This window comes from Lacerta agilis, chromosome 15 (assembly GCF_009819535.1).
Source record: "Lacerta agilis isolate rLacAgi1 chromosome 15, rLacAgi1.pri, whole genome shotgun sequence".
Lineage (NCBI taxonomy): Eukaryota > Metazoa > Chordata > Lepidosauria > Squamata > Lacertidae > Lacerta > Lacerta agilis.
This window is the reverse complement of record NC_046326.1, coordinates 36979847-37006044: the sequence shown is the minus strand read 5'-3', so window position 1 is coordinate 37006044 and position 26198 is coordinate 36979847. Positions and strand designations below refer to the sequence as shown.

The 26198-nt window shown below is 46.7% G+C and overlaps 1 protein-coding gene across 2 annotated transcripts; it reads right to left on the bottom strand.

Moving 5' to 3' along the window:
• Positions 1-12848, bottom strand: DDX52 (DExD-box helicase 52). Of its 2 annotated transcripts, XM_033171868.1 has the most exons (16): positions 12722-12848; positions 11372-11639; positions 9985-10124; positions 9088-9273; positions 8635-8778; positions 7742-7853; positions 7570-7642; positions 7039-7242; positions 5816-5906; positions 5032-5154; positions 4648-4798; positions 3953-4028; positions 3118-3189; positions 2419-2511; positions 535-536; positions 1-274 (listed from the first exon to the last, which is right to left on the bottom strand). In XM_033171868.1, exons 1-16 carry the CDS (start codon positions 12806-12808, stop codon positions 252-254), a joined length of 1845 nt encoding a protein of 614 aa, XP_033027759.1. In that variant the 5' UTR covers positions 12809-12848; the 3' UTR covers positions 1-251. The 2 variants fall into 2 exon arrangements, with proteins under 2 accessions (XP_033027759.1, XP_033027758.1); XM_033171867.1 differs by lacking the exon at positions 535-536.
• Positions 12849-26198: the final 13350 nt, after the last annotated feature.

Here is a 26198-nt window from a genome sequence, read left to right as displayed (position 1 = left end):
CCCGCCCGCACAACAATGGCAGGAAAGGGCTTGCTTAGAAAATCTGCCAAAAAACGTAACAGAGAGAGGCAAAATGCACCCCAATATAAAAGAAGCTCTTTGTTCCATCAGTGGTCCGTGTGGCTTCCAAGATTCCTACAAATAACATAGCATCCTTGCTTATTTTGAGCAATCCTTCAAAGCGCTGCATCAGTTTTCTGGAACAGTCTGTGCCTGAGAATTCTCGGTTTTGGCTTCCTTGGAATCTTTCTTCACTCCTTTCTGAGCAATTCTCCTAAAAGGGAAAAAGTACCTTCATGTAACCAACTTTAATAACAATCATCAGGCTCTTATAGATGTCTACTAACTGTCAACAAAGCAGATTGTGTAGAGTGGGACCTACAGTTGCAGAGTGTGCTCTGCACATGAAGATCCCAGGTTCAAATCCGGCTAAAAAGGGGCCTTGGGTTTTGCCAGGTAGAACGGGCAATGCTAGGTTAGATAGGCTGATGGTTGTGTTCAGTCTAAGGTAATTTCTTATGTCCAATATTTCACTTCTGGCAGAGTTTAATACAGAGCAGGTGCTTATGTAACTTGAGTATAAATATGAGCTACAGAGAACAGAAGCACTGCCTAGCTGCTAATAAACAAAAAATCTGGCATGACAAAGACTATTTAAAGGGTTAAAAAAAAGCTAAGTAGAAAGGTGTGAATGTTAAAAGCAGTCAGACTTGAGGATTTATGTGAAAAGCACTAAGTTGAATGAAGGGTTCACATGCCAGGAAAAGGCACTTTTTGGGTTCCATTTGGTTCCCGTGTTGCCCAAATGTTCAGAGGGCAGAATTGTGTGGATGAGATTTTGCAGAACTGGCAGATGCTCTCCAGGCTTTCAGACAAGGGGACATTCCCAGTCCTACCTGGAGATGCCAGTGATTGAACCTGGCACCTTCTGCATGCAAAGCAGATGCTCTACCACTGAGCTACATAGGAATGTATGAAGCTGCCTTCCAGAATTGTCTACTCTGGCCGGTAGTGGCCCTCCGGAGTCTCAGGATGGAATGCCTTTCTCTGTCTCCTGCAACCTGATCCTGTTAACTGGAGATGCTGCTGAAATATGGTTCCTCCCCAAGGTGGTCCTACCTTCTCTCCCACTGAAGCTCAGATCTGAAGACACCTCCTCCTCTCTCTGTTTTCTTCCCAATTCTACATTCCACTAAATGTTACTGAAACACCCTTCTTATGCAACAGCAACAAAAAACAAATGTTGATAACTGCTCTTGGTCACTGACATGCAGCTTGCAAGAATCAGCTTTGCAAAGTCTCTTTCTCCCTGCCTTGACGTGGTAGAGGGGAAAAGAACAGCAGGGGACTGTGTGGGAGCCAGATTTTGGAAGTTCTGTTTTTAAGCCTGAATGCCTTTTGAAGACCAGAAGGCCATGTTCTCTCCAGCTAACTTAGGAGCAGAATCAAATTTCATGGTAAAAAACTCAACCACCATCTCCAATCCAGTCAACGTAAGATCACATTGAGTGAAGGGCAGGTGGACAGTACATAAGAGAGACATGGGTTAAGATGTTTGAGAGACTCTTGGCTTGTGCAATAACCCTGAAATTAAGCCATAATCAACAGCAGTTTGGGTATATGTGAGCATCCCCACTGTCAGAATGGGGCCCAGATGCCTCCCCACCTCCAATAAATCTGAAGGGCTCTCCTCTCAAGGTGAAACACAGATCCCCCCTCTATGAGCAGCTGGATGGTTGCCATTCATTGAGATGCCCAGCAGGTTGGTGGCTTCAATCCAGTTGTGCACAGATGTTAAGGAGAAAATATCCTGGGGTGAACTAGGAGGACAAAACAGCCCACCCATGCTCTGCTCATTTATCAAAAGATCCACAGGGACAAATCACTGTTGAAATTCTGTCCCATGATTGCAAACTCTTCAACATAGAAATGTTGCATAACTTTGACAGGCATGTGGCAGTGGCTGATAGCAGTGGTAGTTCTAAACATTTGGAGGGCACCAGGTTGGGGAGTGGTGGTATGGGCAATACCGAAGTAGATGGGACCCACTAGCTATTAAGGCCCCTTGTACACAATACATTTAAAGCATTAGGATAACACTTTTAACAGTCATGGCTTCCCTGAAAGAATCCTGGGAACTGTAGTTTGTTGAGGGCGCTGTAACTTCCTTCATATACCCAATAAATAAGCTACAATTCTCAGATATGTTTAACCACTAATCTCTCTTCCCAGGGAATTCTGGGCATTGTAGCTCTGAGGAGAACAGATGCATGAATAGTCTGCTTCTACTTCATTTACCTGGATAAACAGAACTGGGAATAACATTTCTCACACTCTTTTCCTCTGTTCTGCAGAAAGTGAAATTACACCTCTCTCCCCGCCCCTCAAAAACCTTTTAACAAGTAAAATTCAGCTTACTTTTTTCTCTTGGCTTTCCGGCGTAAGAACTGGGGAGATGTAAGAATGTGTTCCCTTTCCAAAGGCTTCTTAATCAACTTCTTCTTTTGCTTGCTGAAAATGACATTGGGGCAAGGGGAGAGGGGGGAAAGTAAAGGCTTTCAGGAGAGCAGAAAACCCCACAAGCAGCCGAAGGTGGTTCACTTAAGAGCACATACAGGCAGCTTAAGGTCCTTGCCACCCTTCTGTATTGCCCCTGCCGAGGGGGGGGGGTGAAAGACACTAAATTCTCAACCACTACCGAATGCTTCTACCTTTCCTCATGCCACTCTGCCCATCACACTCATGCTCCCCTCCGCCCACCAAACTGCTCAACCTCCTACTGCATCTCCTCCTGATGTGTGTGTGTGTGAGAGAGAACACAAGTGAGAGAATAAGCATGTCACCTCAGGCCAAAGGCTTCACTATGCATGCAGTTCACAGCCAAAAGCCAAAGAGCATTAGCTGCAGTACCATGTCCCTGGACCAGCCGTCCAAGATCACTAGGACCAGAGCAGCCACAACTGACCAGAGCCCAACAGGTGTGGTTTTCAAGCCAAAAATTAAAATAAAATAAAATGAGGGGGCAGGGTGTGGAGTGGGAGAGAGGGGAAACAGAACTACTCCTGGCACTCTTCCACCATCGTTCTCCTAGTTGGCTCAATCAAAATGCTCACTTACCTTTGAAGCTTGCGAAAATGTTTTATGTAGTCTGGCACAGGACAGCCAGCTCGCTGAATGACACTGGCGATACTGTAAGGAAAGAAAGTAAGGGATGGCGGGGTGCAGGGAGAGAGGAGAGAGTCAATAATTCTCCACCAACTTTAGAAAGTTTGTTTCAGTCAGAGGAGCAAGAGCACCACCGTAGAAAAACTTGATCTGGCAAAAGTTGGTATTTGCAATAGGTTACTGGGCCTCCAAATATTCCCAGTGTCAGCCCCCCCACTATGTAAATACATCAACCTCTTAGGAAGAAACTATAAGGGAAGGGTCATGGGCTCAGTTGGCTTTCATACAGAGGGTCCCAGGTTCAATCCTGCCATCTCCAAGAAGGGCTGGGAAATGTCTGAAACTGGAGCCCCTGCCAATCAGTGTAGATACTATTAAGGTAGGCAGAACAATGGTTTGAATCAGTAAGAGGCAGCTTCCTACGTCCCTCTTGGGTCCAAAGGCACAGCAAAGGGCACTTGACCACCCCCACAGTTCAAAGAGGAAAAGAGGCTTTGGCAGAGGGGACCCCTGCCATTTATTATGAGTTTTGCTACAAGATTATCCTCGTTCCAAGTCAACAGGAGGGGAGAGCTGCTAAAGAGCTCCACCCAAAACCTCTGTTACTGCTCACAATGGGGGAAGAGCCCTTCACCAGGGAAGGAGCCGGCAGAACCAGTCAATGCCGCAGGCTCTTCAGCACTTACTATTAAAAAAGCAAAAGAAAACGAGTCGCCAAAATTGCAACGGAAACAAGCAAGCAGCAAAAAGTCACAGAAGCAGCAGCAGCAGCGAGCAAGGGAGGTACCTTCGCAATAACGGCTTGTCATCTTCAGTGAAGAAGGTGATTGCTTTTCCAGTGTGCCCTGCTCTTCCTGTGCGGCCTGTAGAGGAGGAGGAAAGGAACATATAAGCAATTCTACCTTCTGAGCACATGCCAGCATAGAATAAACATTATAAAGGTCAACTCCCAGCAGCCCCAGCCAACATGACTGAGAACCCTTTAGGTGTCACTCAGGTGCCCAAGATTCAGCAAGCATTGCCTGCACACTTTCAAGCATATCGCTCCAGCTGAGAAAACAACAAAATTATCCCTCCTTTATATGTGTGTGTGTATGTGTGTGTGTAACTGTGAAACACCAAAGAATGATTGTCCGGACCCCACCTGTGCAAGGTATGGCTTGTGCTGTTGTTCTCCCCATAAGATGAGCCCTGTGGGATCAGGCCAAAGGCCCATCTGCTCCAGCACCCTGATCTCACAGTGGCCAACCAGATGTCTCTTCTGGGAAGCCCACAAGCAGGACCTGCACACAATAGCACTCTGGTATCAAGAGGCATATGTTCCATGGAAGGAGAGCACAGCCACCGATAGCTTCATCCCCCCATGAATCTGTCTTTTTGATGCCATCCGACTTGGTGGCTGTCACAACCTCTAGTGGGAGTGGACAGAAGTCTGAAATAACCAAGAGCCATGTGTGATGAAAATGCGCAGCCCACACTCACCGATCCGGTGGATGTATTCCACAGCGCTACTCGGGAAGTCAAAATTAATAACCATGTTCACTCCTTTGAAGTCGATGCCTCTTGCCAACAGAGCAGTACAGATAAGGACCCAAATCTTCCCCGCTCTGAAACTGTGGACGACACTATCTCTCTAGGGGAAACAGGAACATGTATCGGTGGTTTTTTCCCCCTCCAGCTTCACAAAAGCCACAATTACACTGCATTTTCTATAACTCCAAGCTTGCAATACAGAATTGCTCAAGCTGCATCGATTCCTGGGTGCGGGTTCCTCCCCTGACACCTGCTTCTAAACATGTCAAAGAAAACGGAAGAACAACCTAGCTGCTGAGACTTGCCTCCCGCGTTCAGCAGCGTTTCTCCTACCTGCTGTTGGGTCCTCTCTGCGTGAATGACATCCACGTTGATGCCTTCATAAATGAGCTCGTGGAAAAGCTCTTTTGCCCGCTCAATGGACTGGACAAATACCAAGACAGGTGGTGTGAAGCCCTGCAAAGAGAAAGAGGGAAGGAGGGATGGGTGGGAAGAAAGCTTGGTAGCTGTTCATGTGTGAAAAGGGCCTGGTAGCAAAATTGAGATAGTCAGCCATGATCCGCCTTCCCCACCGTGGTGGCTGCCAGCTGTTTTGGGCGACGGCTCCAATTGGCCTCTGCCAGCACAGGCTTCACAAAGATATGCAGCAAAAATGGTCTAAGTATTTCTGTGCCAGGGAGTTTGCAGTCAAAGCACAGAATGTGGAACAGTGATTCATCCCCGGGGATCTTAGGCATACGAGCAGTGCACAGGTGGGCTGCTTCATTCTCTTTCTCCCTGGGCATCCCCAGTCAGCATACCTGTGCTGGCGAGGGATGATGTGATTTGTAGTCTGAAACATCTGGAGGGCCTAAAGTTGGGGGAAGCCTGGTCACAAAAGTCAGGAGACCCAGGGCCAGGGGTAGCAGCACCAAACAACTCGTGCCATGAAGCCCTATTAAGTTTAATTGGAAGCCCCACTTGTTCCAATGGACTGCATTGGGTGTTAGTCAAACTGGGACGTGCAGTTTGTTAAGAGCGCTGAGAGCTGTTGGGAGAACGCTGTTCCCTTCAGGCAGCTGCAATCCCCAGTTTTCTGGGAAGGAGGACTGGCTACCAAACCACTCTGGGAAACAACCTTTTTCACAAGGCCCCTCATCGCTAGCAGTTTTCCCGTCTCCGATCCAACGAACAAGAGCTCCTGATCCACTGTCTCAGCTGCAGCATTCCTGAAATCAAGGAACAGGTAGCCATTGTCAAGGCTTGATAGATGGACTGGGATTAAAGTTATTTCAAAAGGAATTGTCAGAGTGAGAAAACTACCAACAGAATGGATGTTAACCAGAGGTGGGGGAATATTTTTCAAGCTGAGGGCCATATGGTGGGCGGGGCCAGAAAACAACTTTTTCCTCCAGAAGGCTAGTTTTCACACACACACACTTACAAACCCTTCTCTATCCTCTATCCAGGCAAGCAAAAGGTACTATCAGTTCAATGACGCATTCCCAGCCAGGAAAAATCACTGAAGGATGGTGCAAAGCAGGGCTGGTAAGGGGTGTAGCCTATGGAGAGCTCTGAGGGCCAGGCAGAAAGCTGGAGGGCCACATTTGGTGCTTAGGCCCCAGGTTCCCCACCAGCCCGCCGCAACCTTTTTGCAGATGAGAAAGCTTTGAGAGCACAGAACACTTTATACTAACTTGCAGCCAAGGCTCCCAGATTGATGGAGTTCACAGGACAGAGTTCTTTCATTTCCTTAAAGCTGTCACAGGATAAGGGAGACCTCAGCACAGGTGACTATTTAGAGCAGTTCTGCTCCATCCATGCAGCCCCCCAAAAGAAAACACTCTTCACACTTCCTCCTCTCTCACCCACCCAGCCCAGTGTAAAGAACAGCACTGGACTTTTTGCATCCTGGGGGCGGGGGGGGGGGTGAGAGATAGCTTTAAGTACACAGTTAATGAACAAGTACTCCTTGACACACTTTGCTGCCAACCCTAAAACTTGGCAAGACAACACCAAAGAGTCAGAGGTCCCTAAAGTTTCCACTACGTGCTGAAGAGGCAAGCGGACTCTTCAGGTTAAAACCGCTTGCCTCTTCAGCAGCACAAGGGACTGTAAAAGTACCGAATGACAGTGAATGGCACCAAATGGAATGAATCAGGTCCCAGAGGGGGGAGACAGCAGGCAAAGGGACCTTTCAAGTGTCCTCCTCCTTCATGGCAGCCTTAAGGCAAAAATACTCAATGCTCCGCAAAGCTCAAGGAAGTGTGACGGAAATCAAGCAGCTTCTCCAGCTAGAAACAGGAATGTGAGAACATTCAGAGAGAGAGAAAGGGGCAACGCTCAGTTTTCCACACTTGCCTTGCTCCAACAGAGACAGACACTATGTTGTCTAGGTTGAGTTTGCACCACTGCTCTACGTCATGGGCGAACGTTGCGCTGAACATGGCTCTCTTGACAATGTGGGAGGTGCACGCCAGGAAGATGGTGGCGAGCTGTTCTCGGAAGCCCGTCTTCCCATCTTCAAATAACTTGTCCGACTCGTCCACCACCAGCCACTCAACCCTAGGGCAAAGCAGAATGCGGTCATTTGCAGTTCAGAGGCGAGAATAATGCACAAGTCTTACACAGCCAGTAGGATCAGACACAGGACACACCTTTTTCCAGATGGCCTTGCTAAGGATGAATCCTTGCAGTGGTTTCACCCCTGGCTAGTATTAAAGTGAGGTATATAAACTTTAGTATTTATCTATTACATTTACAGTCCAATTTTTCTCCAAGGAGCTCAGGATGGTGCCAGAGACTGGACTCAGATATTTTAGTACATGTGTCAAACATGCTCATAGACTGAAGGAACTTATTTTAAATGAGAGCTCTAGGTTTTTTTTTTACCTGGTCAAATCTATTGCTGGAGGGTCTTGTTTCAGAAGATAGACAAGTCTGTTTGGAGTAGTCACCAGAATATCTGCGGGGGACGGGGCGGACATACACACAATTAGCCAGGCAGGGCAATGGAATAAGGAGTGAATTGGAACCTGTGAACTCCAGTTTATGTCCAAGTTACCAAATTTCTGAGATGACTTTGGCCCAAACTTTTTCGCAGCCTCAGCAGCTTTATGGATCATGTGTATTCTGAAGCCAATACCTTCTGACAGTTTAAGCAGCTCTCGATGTGTCTAAAACATAAAGGAATAATCATTTATTTTTTAAAATGAACATGAATGCCATTTTTTTAAAAGAACCCAAGTATCTACACATTCAGAGTTATGTTCAAGGGCCAAATAATAATAGTAACCATAAGCAGCAATGGCAGACTGAAGGGCCCATATTTCAGCACAGTTCCAAGGTTCAATCCAGCTTCTCCAACTCAAAAAACAAGATCAAGTAGCTGATGGTGGGAAAGACTTCTGCCAGAGACCCAGAATGGGCTGGTGGCAATCAGTGTAGATAATGCTGGGCTAGATGGACAAATATACTGGAAGTCAGAACTATCACTGGTATCAGATGCAACTTTACAAATTTATGCTTGAGCTTGCTTTTTCCTCCTCCCTGCTATTCCTTTATTCCTTGGATGACATGTCTTTTAAAATTGTGAGCCCAAGTTTTTGAAAGTTGCTCTGAGAGCCCTTTCTTTGTCTAAATGGTGGCATATAAATGCTGTAAATAAACGTGTAATGTAAATAAGTAAAAGGTACTCCCCAACCCCAAGCAAAGTGGGTAGTCAGGGGCTGGAAAGATAGATAGATATATGACCATTTAAAGCAACTCACTGTTCTCACCTATTAGTCAACACCTTACTTACTGCCCACTATTCCTTTGGGAAGCTTACCTGATGGGTGTACCACATGGGTGAAACACTTCCTTGTTTAGCTTTCACAACCTGACAGCATTAAATGCACCTTCAAATCCAATTTAGGGCATTAATAAATAAAATAAAATAAAATAAAATAGTCATACCTGATTGGCAAGCTCCCGCGTAGGGGATATTATCAGTGCTCTGAAACCTTTATTCATAGGTTGTTTCAGGTGTGCTAAAACAGGAACGCCAAAAGCCAATGTTTTCCCTGAACCGGTGGGGGCACAGGCCAGAAGTTCACGACCCTGGTGGGGTGGAGGAGAAAAGGGAATGAGCCAAGGCTGGGTTAGGAAGCTGGTACAGCGCTGAAAGCCACAATGGGTGAAAAATGCACCAGAGAAATGTTCAGTTCTCCCTGTCTTTCGATAGTATATAATATGCACAAAAAGGAATTTGGGTAATAATTCAATCTGAGTTCATAACACGCCTGCAAAATAGGCGCCGCCCCCCTCCACCATCTTGCTGGTGGAGAAGTTAAACAAGGATAACTTAAGGAACGTCATAGACTACATCACCGTTTCACCTCAAAGTGAAAGATTAAACCAAGGACGCACATGGAGCATGACAGGAATAGCTTGCATCTGAATCGGTGTGGGAGTCTGGAACCCTGCAGCTTCAATGTTCTGCATGATCTTTGGGTGGACGCTGTATTCCTTTGCAAGTTGCTCAAAGGTAGCAATAGGTTCCGGAAGATCTGTTCCCTGAATGTAGATCTTGTGCTTATTTCTGAAGTGATTTACCTAGAAAATTCCAAGGTGTACAATGCTACATTAAAGTGGAAGTCATTATTTTTTAAAATTTAAAAAGAAACCCCACATCTACATATTGCTTTGGTTGCCAGTCTTAAGATTGCACTAAAGCACACAATTTTTGACATGTAAACTTTAAGCTCGGGGTGGGGGTGGGGAGACCTAAACATGTCCTGCAATTATAAAATACCAGCAACTAATACAACTTTTGAAAATACAAGCTCATTACTGCAGCAATCTTAGGGTCCCCGGGAATGCAGACTTGAAGTTCACTTACGCAAAACCTTTTTTGAACACACTTTTAGAAATGTGACATCCCACCACCTAGAAATCAATCCCTGCTATCTTATCTTCTGAGATGAAATGATAGCCAGGATCCCCTGATCTTGTTCTTAATTCATGCTAACCTTCAAATTCAACCCTCAACCATTTAAGATGGAGATTGAAGTACATGCCATTTTTTCAGCAGACTTTATTTTTAATTAATTGGTTACATTCACGCCCCACTTATCCCCTCGAAGGAACTCAAGGTGGTGGATCCTGTTTTCCTCCCTGTTTCATTCTCACAACAACCCTGTGAGGTAGGTTAGGCGGACAGAAAGAAGGCAAATGGCCCAAGGTCACCCCAGAGCGTTTCATGGCTATCACTTGCTACTACTTCCAAATTGCTTGCAGGTAGCACACTAAAGAGAACCAACGCACCTTTTCTTGTCTAGCTTGTTCCAATTTTGCTGCAGGGGGCTCCTTCTCCCCCTTGCTCTTTGGAGCGCTGAGCTTTGCTTCCAAAGTGGACATCCACATTATCCCCTCATTTTCAGTACCAAGATTTATGGGGGCTGCCTCTGAAAGTTTCAAGAAAGAACATCCATGTATATAAACCAGAACGAAAAGATGAAAACTAAATTGCTGTGTAATCACCACTTCAGACAGGGATGGGAAACCTTTTTTTTTTTTTGCCTAGTGGGCCCGATCTTTTATCTACACCCACCCCTACAGGCCAACTTTGACAGGTAGTGATGATGTTGCCATTTGCCATTGCCATTTGTATAAGCTGCATTTTACCCAAATAAATCTGTGTTCAAAGTGATTCACAGAAAAATCAAAATGTAAATAATAATAATTAGGTGAATGAAAGGTGGGTGTTCCCTCCCACCTGCCAAAGCTGGTGGGGGGGCAGTTTGGCAAAGCAGCATCAAGAAAGATTGAACCCTGCCCACTCCTGGCCTATCAGCTGATTGACAGGCGGGTTTGGTTTCGGGGAAGTGGCCTTGCGGGCCAAACTTTTTATATTATGTTGGAAGCTACCAATGGGGCAATGCAGATGTGTGGGGTACAAATAATAAAATTAGTAGTAGTAGTATTACTGCTAGTGCAACACAAGTCAGCAATTACACAGACTCCTCCAAGCTACCTATTACAATAAAGGCACAACTCAGTACAGGTAAGCCCAGTGTACATCACAGGTAGAAGTAAAACAGGAGATTAAGATCCAAGAAAACAGAAGAATATACAATCAGCTTCTGAACCCAGCAAGAAAACATTATAAGCCACCAGAAGACCAGTGTTGTTCATAGAATAGAATAGAATAGAATAATAATTTATTGGCCAAGTACATTTTTCAATATACTTGGAATTTGCTTTGGCTACATTACAATGTAAAATACATTATAAAAACAATGGTAATTTACAAAGCAAGAGCCGAGGCTGCCCTTCTCGGCGCCTCTTAAGCTGTGTTGCTGAGTGTAGGCCCGCTTCCTAGGCCCGATGGAGTTGGCCGGAGGAGGGAGCGGTCTTCCCAGACACTCACAGCAGCAGCAACAGCAGCAGTGTTCATTATACCTATTGTTCATTATACCTATATTATGTTGTTCTTGTGCTGTTTTTTTTTAATGTCCCTAAAATTGCTTGAAGTATATATGTGGAAGGCAATTCAGAGATTAATCATACTAAAGTGTTACTCTGCTCCCACAACTGTGTACAAATGAGTTTGTATCACTTGACAACTGCCCATGCTTCCTGGGTGCCTCATTGATTTAACAAGAATAAAAAAGAATGTCTTCTTTTTCAAAAGAACTGCCCACTCATTTACCTTGAGCCTTTTTCTTTTTGCCCCTCCCTTGCATGCTTTGCCCATCTCCTTTTCTCTTCTCTGCAGCTCTCGCCTTGCCCACCAATCTGGGTTCATTTCCTTTATTTTCAGGTTGTGATTTCAATGCTTCAACTTGGGGTTCACGAAGACAATTTCCTCCTCCGCCATCCTCGGAAGGACTGGGTTGTTTTTTGCTTTGGTTAGCAAAGAAGTCAAGCTCTCCCAGAATCTCCGATGCTCCGGCTTCTTTATCCTTAGTTCTGATCACCTGAAATCAAACAGATCCACAACATCCCTGTGGTTTTAACAGAGTTCTTGTTTCCCTAGGGAGAACCAGGTGTACCAAGAACCCTGCCTGGTCACAAAGCCAGCCAGGGCTCAAAAAACTTCATTTGCCATGCAGAGGACTTTCAAATGGAGAACACATCATTTCACCCCTGCCGTAAAATAAACGGTGCTTCACCCCTGCTCCATTATGCCACTGCTTTGCAAGAATAAAATGTGCAGCATGATTAAAAACTACTTCCAAAGCCGTAGCTGTGTGCGTCTCTTAGAATAAAAACAATCAAAGCGCCTGGTGGCATCTTAAAGACCACTGTGGAGTAAGACAGGATGGGGCAACCTCAAGCCCATAGACCAAAAATGGCCCTTTGTGCCTCTCTATCTGACCTTCAGAAGACTCCCCAGGCCATACCCTTCATGAGCTCTACTTTACTGCCTCCTTGAGTGTTTTTGGCTGGCCAAATGGCAGTTGCTTCCATGGGGGGAGAGGTGTGTAGAAACTGGTTTAACCAGTGCTTTTTTTTCCTGGGTGGATGCAGGGGTATGCATACCCCTAAACATTTTGTGAATCTTTGTACTTTTGTCCATTTACTGTATTTATTTTTCCCGATTTGATCTATAAAATGGTGATTTTCTTGAGTCAAAATGAGAGTACCCCTAAACATTTTTTAAGGAAAAAAAAGCACTGGGTTTAACTATATGCTTGGTTGCATTTTACTTCCATTTACCCCACCCATTTTTTTCTTCTGGCCCTGCCCACTACTGTCATGTGGCCCCCAAAAGGTTGACAAGAAGGAAAATGCGGCCCTCTGGTGGGAAGCAAGTTCCCCACTCCTGGCAAAAGCTCTCAGCCCACTTTTGTCAGGGGCATAAAAATTAAACTGTCCGTAAATGAGAACGAGAGAATAGGACTGAGACTAAAATAACAATAAAGGAACCAAAGGCTCCTGGGCGTGAACAGAGTGCATTTCCCGTGGAACTCAAGGCCACCCACGAAAGTGAAGCCAGGGATGGGGCTTCCAGGCAGCGGGAGGATTGCTGTCTTTTTTGCCTCCCCCGCCCCCTTACCTTGAATCGCTCCGCGTCTCCCCTGAAGCGCTTCACGTCGAACTTGGCGCCGGCTCCGAGCTTTCGGAAGAGCTCGTGCGAATCCATGCTTCCCGACAGGCACCGCGCGGCCCGGAAGGAAGTGCCCGTGTTGCTCGGCAACGGGGGACTCGGAGACCGGGCGGGAGGGGGAGAACCCGGAAGAAGAAACGAAAGTAAGGCGGAGCGGTTCCGATCGTAGAACCATAGAGAGAGGGTAAGGAAGGTAGAGAGTCGCTTTTCTCTTTAAAGTTATAGAGATACGGGAGGAGAAGATGAGCTACGGCTAGCCCTACGTTCCGGTTTCCATATGACGCCCTCATTTTTAGACTATAAGCTCCTTTTGTGGTTTGTCATCTATCTGTACGCCTCGGGAGACGATGGAAGAGTGCGCCTTCCGGGGGTAAAGTCAAACCGCTGGCAAGTTACAGCACCTGCTTTGGCTTCAGAGACAAAGTCTATATAAGCTCCAGTAAAGTCAATAGAACTTACTTCTGAGTGGGGTTTTATAGGCTTCTACAGAATAGACTTAACCAAGTAGCCATTGGACTGCAGTCTTCAGATATCATCAAAATATTTCAACAAGGTTTTTTTAAAGCAATAAAATTATATTTCTAATATTATAAAAAAAATTAGAGGAGCCACTCTACCCCAAAATATCTATGATAAACAGTGTTACAGGGACGCGGGTGGCGCTGTGGGAAACTTTACGCCGGTTCCCTTGGCCAATAAAGCGAGATGAGCGCCGCAACCCCAGAGTCGTCTGCGACTGGACCTAATGGTCAGGGGTCCCTTTACCTTTACAGTTCTTTGCGTGGGTTCCCGGAAGTGTATTTATAGGTCCATAGTGACTTTATCTCTTTGGCGTCAGGCTGATCCTCAGAGAAGAACGCGAGGCAGTCTTGCCTGCTCTTCCAGTGGCCACCGCTTGAGGGCGCCCGAGGCACGCAGTGGGGACCAGCTCCTTCAGCTGCTTCACACAACTGGCTGCCTCTACTCAGAAGTAAGTGCTTTTGAGTTCAGTGGGGCTGACGCCCAGCTAAGTGTGTCTTTTGAAACGGGGGGGGGGGGGAGAGAGAGAGATTTGTTGTTTGTGCTTGTTACTATGGTGTGCATTTTTGTGTTTTTATATTGCAAACCGCACTGTGATCCTTGGATGAAGGGCAGAATAGATTTTTTAACAGTCATCTAAGTGGGGTTGGGTGTGCAGTCTTACTTATCCATATTAATGAGCCAGGATTCGTTTATAAAACACTTCACTTTTTCAGGTTCACCATCAATATCATTATATACATATATGTTAGTCGCTTTTTGCACAAAACATATCTCCGAGGAGCTTTCAACTTATTTAAGAGCATAGGTAAAAATACATATTATTATAAAAGTGCATGAACACAAAAACACATTATTATTATTATTATTATTATTATTTTAAAATATGCAACATAACCTCACAAAACAGCAGCTTTGGTAGCACAATGAATGGCAAAAACACCATTGTACTCTGTACAAAGCTTGCAGGGTTTGTTTGTTTTTGTTTGTTTGTTTTTTACAAAATTTGCCTAAATTTGCCTAAATTGCTTTACAGACAGAGGGCCTTCTTGGTAGTGGCGCCCGCCCTGTGGAACGCCCTCCCATCAGGGGTCAGAGAGATAAACAACTACCTGTCATTTAGAAAATACCTGAAGGCAGCCCTGTTTAGGGAAGTTTTTAATTTGTGACTTTGTAGTGTATTTTGGTATTTGTTGGAGGCCGCCCAGAGTGGCTGGGGAGACCCGGCCACATGGGCGGGGTATAAATAATAAATTATTATAATTATATAACACTGAGTATCACAATTATTATTGTGATTATTATGTTTTTGGTTTTCTTTGTATTTTACTCTGGAAGTTTTATTCGGAGGGGGAAAACCACCCTAGAAGTAAGATTCCCTTTTCCCTTCCAAGCCAAGTGTGCATGCTCAAATCTCAGCCCACCTCAGTCACCAGCCTTGTTGTCTATGGCAGACCAGTAATACTGGCCTTTTACGTAAAGCGATGTGAGCACCTTAGAGACTGAATGCAAGTATGGATTGTTATCACCGTCGCGTCATTTGTGCGAAATTCACTGTCATCCACTGGGATTCTTTTTACTGCTTTGTGGCTCCTAATAACATTACTGCTGTGCTCTGGCTTTTTGTGTGGTTCCCCACTAACCCAGCAACACAACTTTCATTTGTGTTTCTTCAGCAATCATCGCAAGTAACAAACCAGACAATCCCAACTTGAAGCATTGTTCCTATTTATTACAGACAGAGCTCCCCAAATCCGGACACTCTTATTAGGGAAAAAAAATAGATTATAAATAGATGCCCCCCCTCTTTGGGGAAAAAAAACACCAACCAGCTGACGATGAGGGAATATTCCGGGATTCTCTTCCTCTCTTTGTCCTGCTGAATAGATTTTATTGGTTGAGTGATGGATCCTCCCTGCACTTCTGAGATGATTTATAGATCTTTGTTACACAAATGCCCCTTCTCTTCTTCCTTACCCCTCACAACGGCCATTAGTCACCGCCAGTCTAAATGAAGATCAGGCAAGTGAGCGCCAGCTAATGACCCTAGCGGAATTCGTTTGGAGTGTCCTTTCTTTGTTTCCTGTATAAAGAAAATAGAAGGGGGTAGCAAGGAATCAATGCAATGGAAAAGAGGGAGAAAAAAGTTGTGTGGAAAACTGTTTTCTGGGTGCCGTGCCCACCCAGGGCCTTCTTATCAGTGTTCTGGGCCCCTTCCCAACACACAAACACACACAGAAAAGTCAAAAGGTTGGCCATAAAGGGCACCATTAATCAGAAAGTCCCAGACTGTAAGGGAGGGAAACGGCAATGGCATTTTTCATCAGGCCGGACTCTTATTAAAAGCAGCCAACGTAACAGGGACTGATAACATCCTTAAAATTTGCATCGAAGTGACTAACACCTGTTTTGATAACGGTACGTACTTGTGGGTCTGGAAACCAAGTCTTGTGAGGATCGGTTGAGGGAGTGCTTAGCCTGGAGAAGACGGAGAGGTGATAGGAGAGCTATCCTTGTATATCTGAAGGGCTTTCATGTGGAAGATGGAAGCAAGCTTGTTTGCTACGGCTCCAGAGGGTAGGACCCAAACCAATGGATTCAAATGACAGGAAAGGAGATAACGACTAAACATTAGGAAGAACTTTCTGGCGGTAAGAGCTGTTCGACAGTGGAAGGGACTCCCTCGGAAGATGGTGGTCTCTCCTTCATTGGAGGTTTCAAAGCAGAGCATGGATGGCCATCTGTCAAGGATTCTTCTGTGGCTGTGATTCCTGCCTTGGGGTCCTTTCCAACTCTAAAGTTCTATGATTCTGTGTCAAACAGTGCATATAGGGTGGAGTGAAGCCCCTCCCAACGTTTTCTCTGGTCATCCAACTTCTTAAATTCAGTGGAATTTAAATAGCACAGCTGTTCCACCTCTGTCAATTGCTCTAGGCATTTCCCTCTCTTCTCCCTAGGAACTATCCCGGTCACTTTAGCCCTGCTCTAACCAAGTAGAACTGCCTTTGTTCCTTCTCTCCTCCCCCTGAAATTAAAGCAGAAGAGCAATGATTGGGGGGCCACTAAATCGTCCGTGTCTGGAAGCGCCACGAGGATATTTTAACAAGGAGAAATGTAAAGTACTACACTTGGGCAAAAAAAATGAAAGGCACAAATACAGGATGGGTGACACCTGGCTTGAGAGCAGTACATGTGAAAAGGATCTAGGAGTCTTGGTAGACCACAAACATGACATGAGTCAACAGTGTGATGCAGCAGCTAAAAAAGCCAATGCAATTCTGGGCTGCATCAATAGGAGTATAGCGTCTAGATCAAGGGAGGTAATAGTACCACTATATTCTGCTCTGGTCAGACCTCACCTGGAATACTGTGTCCAGTTCTGGGCACCACAGTTCAAGAAGGATACTGGCAAGCTGGAACGTGTCCAGAAGAGGGCAACCAAAATGGTCAAAGGCCTGGAAACAATGCCTTATGAGGAACGGCTTAGGGAGCTGGGTATGTTTAGCCTGGAGAAGAGAAGGTTAAGGGGTGATATGATAGCCATGTTCAAATATATAAAAGGATGTCATATAGAGGAGGGTGAAAGGTTGTTTTCTGCTGCTCCAGAGAAGCGGACATGGGGCAATGGATTCAAACTACAAGAAAGAAGATTCCACCTAAACATTAGGAAGAACTTCCTGACAGTGAGAGCTGTTCGGCAGTGGAATTTGCTGCCAAGGAGTGTGGTGGAGTCTCCTTCTTTGGAGGTCTTTAAGCAGAGGCTTGACAGCCATCTGTCAGGAATGCTTTGATGGTGTTTCCTGCTTGGCAGGGGGTTGGACAGGATGGCCCTTGTGGTCTCTTCCAACTCTATGATTCTATGATAACACTTCATTCATCCAACGAGATGGGGTCTGGCCTGCAGAAGCGTCTCCAGGGTCCTTATCCATAGAAGTCAGAAATAGAGACAGGGCTACTGACTGGGGAGAAATATTAGCATACAGGGTCTGCCCCTGATAACTGAGAGCACTCGGAGCTTACAAGGCGACTGACAAGCTCAGATGTAAGGGACAGAACTCAAACGGACTCGTAAATGGCGATTGTTTGGAAGCTACCTTATACGGAGTCAGATCACTGGTCCATGTATCTCAGCACTGTCAATGTTGACAGCCAACAGCTGCAGTGGGAAGCATTTCCTCGGGGTAAATGGGGCACTGCCCCACCAATCTCAGCCTGCCCACAGCCAGCCTCCCTCCTTCCAGCCAGCCAATCAGGGGTTGGCACTGCCTCTCATTGGCTCCACCTCCTGTTGGTTTCCCTGCCCTACCAGCTCCAATGGGTGCAAACCACCCCTGATGCCGCTTTCCAGGGTTTGAGGAGAGCCTGGAGTTGCTGTTGGGGATTGAACCTGTGACCCTACACACACACACACAGACACAGGTCTCTGCCCACTGACCCATGGCCCTCCTTGCGTGAGGTCTTGTCAACACATGTGCCAATATGGCAATGAAAATCTGCTGCAGCGAGGCAAGGGGGTTTGCCAGGCTTTCACTGTCCTGGGGGGGACATAAAAATGAGGGAACGCAGCCGGCTGGATGAACTCGCAATTGCGGGGATATACAAAAGGCCACAAACGGCAATGTGGGACTATAAAGACGCTGAACACTTTTATGGCCTTGGCGTGCCATTAGCTGTGGCTGAGTGGCTCGGAGGGCGGCCCCAACAATGGGAGCGATGAAGAAAGAGGGAGTAAGCTCTCTCGCTCTGGCAAAACTCGTCGGGCGAGATTCTTGACGGGAAGCCTCGGCCCCATGAGAACTTTTTACAGCTCCTCTCTAGCCATCAGCAGTGGGCACCTGGCAAACGGCAACTTGTGCCCACAACGTGCGGGGGGGGGTAACCCCGTGCTTTGGGCACGGGGCTCGAGCTGTTCTCACGGGGCAATCGACCTCATCGTTTGGATTACTGCAGTGCGCTCTACGTGGGGCTACCTTTGAAGGTGACCCGGAAACTACAACTAATCCAGAATGCGGCAGCTAGACTGGTGACTGGGAGCGGCCACCGAGACCACATAACACCGGTCTTGAAAGACCTACATTGGCTCCCAGTACGTTTCCGAGCACAATTCAAAGTGTTGGTGCTGACCTTTAAAGCCCCAAACGGCCTCGGTCCAGTATACCTGAAGGAGCGTCTCCACCCCCATCGTTCTGCCCGGACACTGAGGTCCAGTGCCGAGGGCCTTCTGGCGGTTCCCTCACTACGAGAAGCCAAGTTACAGGGTACCAGGCAGAGGGCCTTCTCGGTAGTGGCACCTGCCCTGTGGAACGCCCTCCCACCAGATGTCAAAGAGAAAAACAACTATACCAGACTTTTAGAAGACATCTGAAAGCAGCCCTGTTTAGGGAAGCTTTTAATGTTTAATAGATTATTGTATTTTAACATTCTGTTGGAAGCTGGCCAGAGTGGCTGGGGAAACCCAGCCAGATGGGCAGGGTATAAATTATTATTATTATTATTATTTATTATTAAGGTTGTGTCGCCGCTCAAAGGAGGAACAGAGGTTAAGCTATAGGGCAGGGATTGTGAATCTCAGGCCTGGAGGCAACTGTGGCCCTCTAGGCTTCTCCGTCTGGTCCCTGGGACTGTCCCTAAGCCACACCCCTCTCTCAAGAGTCTTTGCCTGGCTGGAATTTGTCTTTGAACAGTGATAATTCTTGCTTGGGCTGGATGGAGGTGTATGTGTGTGAATTTTGTGCAGCTGGAATGTCCTTATTTATTATATTTATATGCCACCTTTGCCTCTAAGGAGTCCAAGGTGCTGTACATGGTTCTTCCCTCCCCATGTTACCCTCACAACAGCCCTGTGAGGTAGGTACATAGGTATAGGTAGGTAAGGTGGAGAGACAGTGAGCAGCCTGAAGGTTACTTTGTGAGCTTAATGGCTAAGTGAGGATTCAAACGCTGGTCCAACACTCTGACAGGCTCTCCACTGACTTAATCTACACAGGGTATGAATCCTGCCCACAGCCCCACCCACTTTGTCTCCGGCCCCACCCACACTGGCCCCTGAATGATGGAATTCAGCCCTCTCAGGCTAAAGCAGATTCCCCACCTCAGTATTGGGAAATAGTTGTGAGATGCTTAAAAAGGTAAAGGTAAAGGGACCTCTGACCATTATGTCCAGTCTGGGGTTGTGGCGCTCATCTCGCTTTATTGGCTGAGGGAGCCGGCGTACAGCTTCCGGGTCATGTGGCCAGCATGACTAAGCCGCTTCTGGCGAAACCAGAGCAGCGCACGGAAACGCCATTTACCTTCCTGCCGGAGCAGTACCTATTTATATACTTGCACTTTGACGTGCTTTTGAACTGCTAGGTGGGCAGGACCTGGGACCGAGCAACGGGAGCTCACCCTGTCACGGGGATTCGAACTGCCAACCTTCTGATCAGCAAGCCCTAGGCTCTGTGGTTTAACCCACAGCGCCACCCGCGTCCCTGTGTGAGGTGCTTAGGGAAGATAAAAGGGGGGGCAGGGCCCCATAATCATTGGTCAGCTGTAGCTGACAAATTGTTAAACCACTCTCAGGCTTATAACTCTTATTATATAACATATTTATGTCCCACCTCTCCTCCTAGGGTCTCAAAGTGATGGTACAGGGCTTTCTCCCTCCCTGTTTTATCCTCACAACAACCCTGTGAGGTAGGGTAGGCTGAGAGTCCAGTGACAGGCCCAAGGTCACCCACTGAGCTTCCATGTGCTGAGTAGGGATTTGAACCCTGGTCTCCCAAAGGCCAATGCTCTGACCGCTATGCCGCACTGTCTCTCTGTGTGCTTCGTGGGGCAGATGGGAGTCAGGGTCTGAAATGAAAGATGCTGGCCCCATTTTACAAGCCCTGCTTTCATGCCGCAGCGCAGGTTATGCAAGGCTGATTAACGTCACCAGACGGCAATCGGCAGTGGCAATCAGCCTGGGCAGATTCCATTGACAAGCAGACCTCTGATGCCTCCTTATTTCATCGTTTGTTTCCTTTTTTGTAGAAGGCGAACAATACGGCACACGTTGTTGCAGAGCCAAGTGCAATTCCTTCTCCATTCACTGAATCTTCTTTTTAAATCTGAATTTTTGTAGAAAGTTTTCAGCACGCAATAAAATCCAAACTCATCTATATAAAAATAGAGAAGAAAATGAAAGAAACAAGGCAGAAAAGAAAGAGAGAGTAAACAAAGGGGAAAAAAATAGGAGGGAAGAGAGAGAGAAATAAAATACAGAAACCTCTAACAGGGGTAGAGCTTGTAGGGGGGGAAATGGGGTTGGCTTTTGCTGCCCAACTCCCCAAGGGACTCTTGAGTTTCCTAAGTCCATAACCGGTCAGAGAAGAATAGATGGAGGCAGGAACCAGTAGAAGGAAAACAAGGGAAATCTTCATTTTTCTGTTGCAAGGAGACCAAGAACAAAAGTTCCAGTTACAGGTGGGGAAGCCGTGTTGGTCTGCCATAGTCGAAACAAAATAGAAAATTCTTTCCAGTAGCACCTTAGAGACCAACTGAGTTTTTTCTTGGTATGAGCTTTCGTGTGCATGCATCTGAAGAAGTGTATCTGAAGAAGTGTGCAGGCACACGAAAGCTCATACCAAGAACAAATTCAGTTGGTCTCTAAGGTGCTACTGGAAAGAATTTTCTATTTTGTTTCAAGAACAAAAGTGTGCAAGAACCTTTAAAGACTTGAAATCGCCCAACCCCGTAACCAAAGACCATAGCCCAAGCCCAATTTTTTCTGCAACAATATTTATCCTTATCTCACACAAAAGAAGGGTGGGCCTTTCCAGTGGTCACCTGGGAGCATCCATTTCTTCTCTCAGCCTCCCGCCCTGGGAATTCTTCCCTTCCCTGCCTTGGTAGCAGGGTCCTTCGTGAGTCATCCATCGCACCTTCCAAACACCAAATCTTGAAATAACTTCTGTAGAGGAAGTTGGGGCCCTTTAGCCACGGTGGCAAACTGCGGCCTTCCAGATATACCTGGACTGCAATTCTCAGCATCTCTGACCATTGGCCATGCTGGCTGGGGATGATGGGAGCTGGAGCCCGTCCATACCTGGAAGGCCACAGGTGAGCCACCCCTGTTTCCAAAGACAGATTCCTTTATGGATCGAACCCTAATTAAAGGACCAGATTAAGAGAGGCAACTCCAATTATTATGCCACGGTTAGTGCAGCGTTCCCCAACCTGGTGACTGCTAGGTCTGGAACTACAACTCCCATCAGCCTTATCCAGCCTGTGTCCAAACATCCTGTTGCATTCAATAAGATGCTCCTGGGTTTAGGATTGCAGCCTGAGAGACCTGTTGAAATCAGTGGGGAATAAGGGAGTCGTTGGTTTAAGTGGGTCTGCTCTCACAGTGAGCTAAGCCCAATCTGGGACTAAAGAATGCTAGATTGGCCTTTTGTCCTGCAAATATATTTACAACTGGGTTGCAGATTAATTTGAGCGAGGTGTCTGGTGAAGAGGGAGGGAAGTCTTGTCTTCAAAACGTGCCACTGCGTTTTTGATTGGGGTCCTTGTCTGTACCCTATTGTAGTTCTGGATCCTATTGAGGTTTTCCAGTTTCATTCAGTACATTATTATTATTATTATTATTATTATTATTATTATTATTATTATTATTAATATAGCTGCTGTTTTGTAAACGGCTCAAGAGACAGCCTCACATTCAATGGCACATGAAAAAGACGGAGGATTTTTTTGTGCTTTCGTGAATGACCCTTTTGAGATCTCCTTCCTCCGTCCCCCTTCTCCTCCAAGAACCTGCCCAGTTCTTTTTTCCAGTCTCCTAGTTCATCTGCATCATTGCCCTGGTGACCTCTAACCCCTGCTGTGTCCCCCCCCCATCATATAATCTCTTTACAGCAACCGCCTCCCCACCCCAGGCCTTGGCACTCAGTGTATATTGATGTCCCCCCTATTCTCTTGTCAGCAAAGAAACAAGGCCCGCCCCATTCATCCCTCTGCTTCCACTTGGTGTCCCATTGTCTCGCCCTTCTGTTTCCCCGTGTTGCCAACCCGTCCTCAACTTCTTGACCTCCTGCCTCTCCCGAGGGCCCTGTAATCGTCCTCTCGTTTGTCTACCGGGATCCCTTTTTCATCCAAAGCAGGGTTCCTTTTCTCTCTCTCGCCACCCCAGGAGGAGTTCCTTTGATCCGCCTCTCTCCATCACTCCCTAACTCCTCTCCTATGAAACATGCCTTTCCTTTGGAAGGAGGGCCACGGAGCGAGCTGCCCTGGTCCCTCTGAAGAAGACAAATCGCCCCTCGTTTATTGCCTGGAGAAAGGAGAGTGGCGCTTGCCCGTGTTGGGGTTGGATTCAAGGGTCAATTTGGTCTCTGCCTTCCTAATTTGAGGAGGAGAGTTAGAAAGCTCAGCAGCGAATGCAGTTTAAGCAAAGGTCACGGCCAAGTCTGAAACGCTTCTGTATTTATAACTCTATGGCTGAAGGATATAAATTGCTGTACATATTAAGACGCGAACGGATCGTGATGAAATTGTTAGAGGGTAAGACGGGGATTGAGGAGACCTAGGTTCAATTCTGCTAAGCGCACTAAGGGATTTTGGGCCTGTGCATAGTTATATATAAAAAAAAACTACATGATGATTCTTAGGGTCACATCCAACTACAATTCTATGATTTTATGTGTGTTCTGCATCAAAGCACTGCAGTGTGGAGTGTTCAGGGTTCTTAGTCAGCCAGCCATGCCCTTTTAGATGATACTCCATTCCGTTCCCCCTTCCCACAGTTCGTCTGAAATCAAATAAGTGCCTCTCCCCCTCCTTATACAATTAATCAATTAGCTAGAATTCATTTAGCTGAGTGGGAGGGCTAATGAGAATAGCATTTACACAGTCCTCCCCAAGTGTTCAAACTGCTACATGGACATGCAGTCAGTCATATATTTTTTTAACAACAGGGAGGTGCTAGTGACCTGTGGCCCAAGGGCCACATTTGGCCCCTGGTGAAGCCTCTGGGGGCCACATGCTGGCAGAAGGTGTGGCCAAGTGTGTGCGGCTACCCTCCACTCACACACACACACACTGTATTGTCCCCCCCACCCCCTAAAAATCACTTTACTGCAATAAACACATTAGGAATTACTACATTTTACACGACCCAAGCACTTGAAGTGTCCAGAGTGAGGGCAAGGTGTGGAGGAAGGGCAGAAAACATCTGCACGCCTTTGTGCTATAAGGGCCAGGAGGGCGGGAAGCTCCTCCCATGTTTGATCTTGCCATATATGTTGCCTCACACATATATGTCATGCACTCCGTAGGTCTGAAAGGTAATTTTTGCGACTCCCTCCCTGGGCCTGTGCCCCTGGCCGGGGCCAGTTTCAGCAACCCTTAGGTATGCCTCAGTTCATGGCTTCCCCCCCCCAAAGGATTCTGGGAGCTGTGGTGTGTTATGGGTGCCAAGATGGGTGAGGAGGCAACCCGTTTCCCTCAAAGAGCTACGATTCTCAGAAGGGCTGAACAACCGATCCCTCATCCCAGGGAATTCTCCAGAATTGCAGCTCTGTGAGGGGAACAGGGGTCTCCTTGCAACTCTCAGCGCCCTTAACACACCAACCAAAGGATCAGCCGTATAGCCAAGTAACAAAAGGCAGTTCTCTGCTGCAAGGGGCATACAGTTTAACCTGACCATTAGCGCTTTGAATGTGTAGCATCCGTCTTGTGGCCAATCATTGATGGAACTAGCCCGTTTCTGAGGATTGGAGCTTTAGGGAAGGTCATGCGGACAATGGAAATGCTTGGTCATGTAAAAGGGAAGAGTCCCGTTTGTATACAGCGGCAGCCCTCAAGGAATCTGCTGAGCAAGTGCTGATGGCGGCAGGAAGGGAAACACAGCGGGCTTTTCATGAATTAAAACAAGGGAGGCCAAACCCATCCTTCTTACCCTGTATCCTGTCTCCAGCAGTGTCCAGTAGAGAGGAGTACAAAAAAGCGGAACAATTGCGGAATAATGAACCATTCCTCTTCTCTCTCTCTCTCTCTCTCTCTCTCACACACACACACACACCCTGTGACAAATCTAAAACTTTCCACGATTCAGATCCCTTCTGACATACCTAAGAATCCGCTTGAAATTAAGGGCCGCAAGCGCATTGGTGGTGGATTTATACTGCACTGTCCACACAGCAATTCACTTTCTTAGTTGCTCTGTGATCTAGCTCAGTGTTGTCTACACTGACCTGCAGCAATATTCCAGCGGTTTCAGGTAAGAGTATTTTATATTCACCCTGGAGATGCTGAGGATTCATACTGGGACATCCACCTCTACTCTTGCCCTGCAGTGCCCACACCCTGAACATTTGCACCATAGATTTCATAGAATCTTAAGAGTTGGAAGGGACCCCGAGGGTCATCTAGTCTAACCCCCTGCAATACAGGAATCCTACCCACAGATATCCCTGGTCAACAGCCAGACTCACTGGTCCACTGTGCCACAGGCCTTCCGCAAACCTCACCTTGTTTTTAAATCGCGGCTAACTGTGACGGGAAAACCAGGCCATTGTATGCAAATCTAAAATAAATAATAAGCTACAATACGAATGCATTTCGGCAGCTCACTTTCACAACCTTGTTCAGGCAGTGTTCAGAACAGGGCACCCCATTGCCCTCCACATTTATTTATTATGGACCCTTAGAAACTTTTAAGAGTCCCGTTTTGTTGATTGACACATGCCAGTCAACAGCTGCTTCCTGATCTCCTCCCCAAGATGTTCATTAGCGTCAGGCTGTCAAGCAATTAAACTGGCTCTCAAATGAAGATGCTGCCCACTCTTGTCGTCGTCCCCCACCACCTCATTTTGTTTTAAAGCCGTCCCATCAAAGAGAGAATGAGTCTCTCCTTGCCCAGCTAATCTGGGACAGAAATCTGGTATGGTTCAGAGGGAAGCTAGAAGGTCAGCAAGAGAACTTAGGTGGCTGTCCCGGGAGAAAATCAAGGCTGTCTTTTCCAAGTAAACAGAGAGCACTGGAGAGGTAAGGTTTATGAGGTTTACTCAGAAGGACACACCTGTGATTAGCTACAGTAGGCAGCTTTCAAGTATGCTTGAGGGGGAGGAGACAGACTCGCAAGGAAAGAGAGCCAGTGACCAAAGTGATGGGCAGGCGGCAGACAGAAGGTTTTAAATTCCGCAAAGGGATCAGTGCAAAGTTCCTCTTTATTTGTTCTGAAGCAGTTTAGCCCTGCTCTGCAGCCGAGAACAAAACACACTCTCGCTTCCCTCAAGCTTGCAATCTAAAAGACACGTCACAAAAGGGGAAAGGGGTTGGGGAGGGAGGAGGAAAAACAACAGCTTGGCACGAGAATGCACTCGAAAGCACAGGGAAACATTTGCCTTGACACAATGCTTGTAAGAACTTTGGAAGTAAGGTCGCTTCCAAACGACCAGTTTTTTTTGTTAAGCATTCGTCCCAGTTTGGTTGCACAAAGTTAGCTATTGAATGAGCACTCGTTCTTACTTGTCTGCAAGCTGGCTGGCTGGACGATGTGTGCCTTGCAAAATCAGGAAAAGCGTGAAGACACAAGGGTTTCAGTTCACATAACGTTTTGGAAAATGTAAACTGGCCTGGTTCACCTTTCATTGCAAGCTTGAATCAAATTAATTCCCTGTCCCTACCTGGAACACAGAGGCACACCTAAACAGCAAAGGATCCGGCCCATCGTCCTCTGCTGAGCTGGTCTTTTGCAGACATCAGCTCCACACAGATCCCTGGGGCTTAGCAGCCGGACCAGACTGCAACTGAATTCTCCATTCCTCTCCCATGGCAAGTAGGCGGATTCAGCTAAGCCAATGTCCCAGCAGACTTCAAAGGACTTGTACGTATTTGCTGTCTGCAGGGGAGTCATGGCACTGTTTCCCTTTTGACCTGACTCATC

Bases quoted from the DNA above. Each gene is read 5' to 3' on its own strand.
- DDX52 (XM_033171867.1), bottom strand. From the start codon at position 12,808: ATGGATTCGCACGAGCTCTTCCGAAAGCTCGGAGCCGGCGCCAAGTTC. The intron at 4,029-4,647 runs GTGAGTGTGGGC...CCTCCTCTACAG, and splicing joins GGAATACATCCACCGGATCG to GCCGCACAGGAAGAGCAGGG. The intron at 275-2,418 runs GTAAGCTGAATT...TTTCCCTTTTAG, and splicing joins CGGAAAGCCAAGAGAAAAAA to GAGAATTGCTCAGAAAGGAG.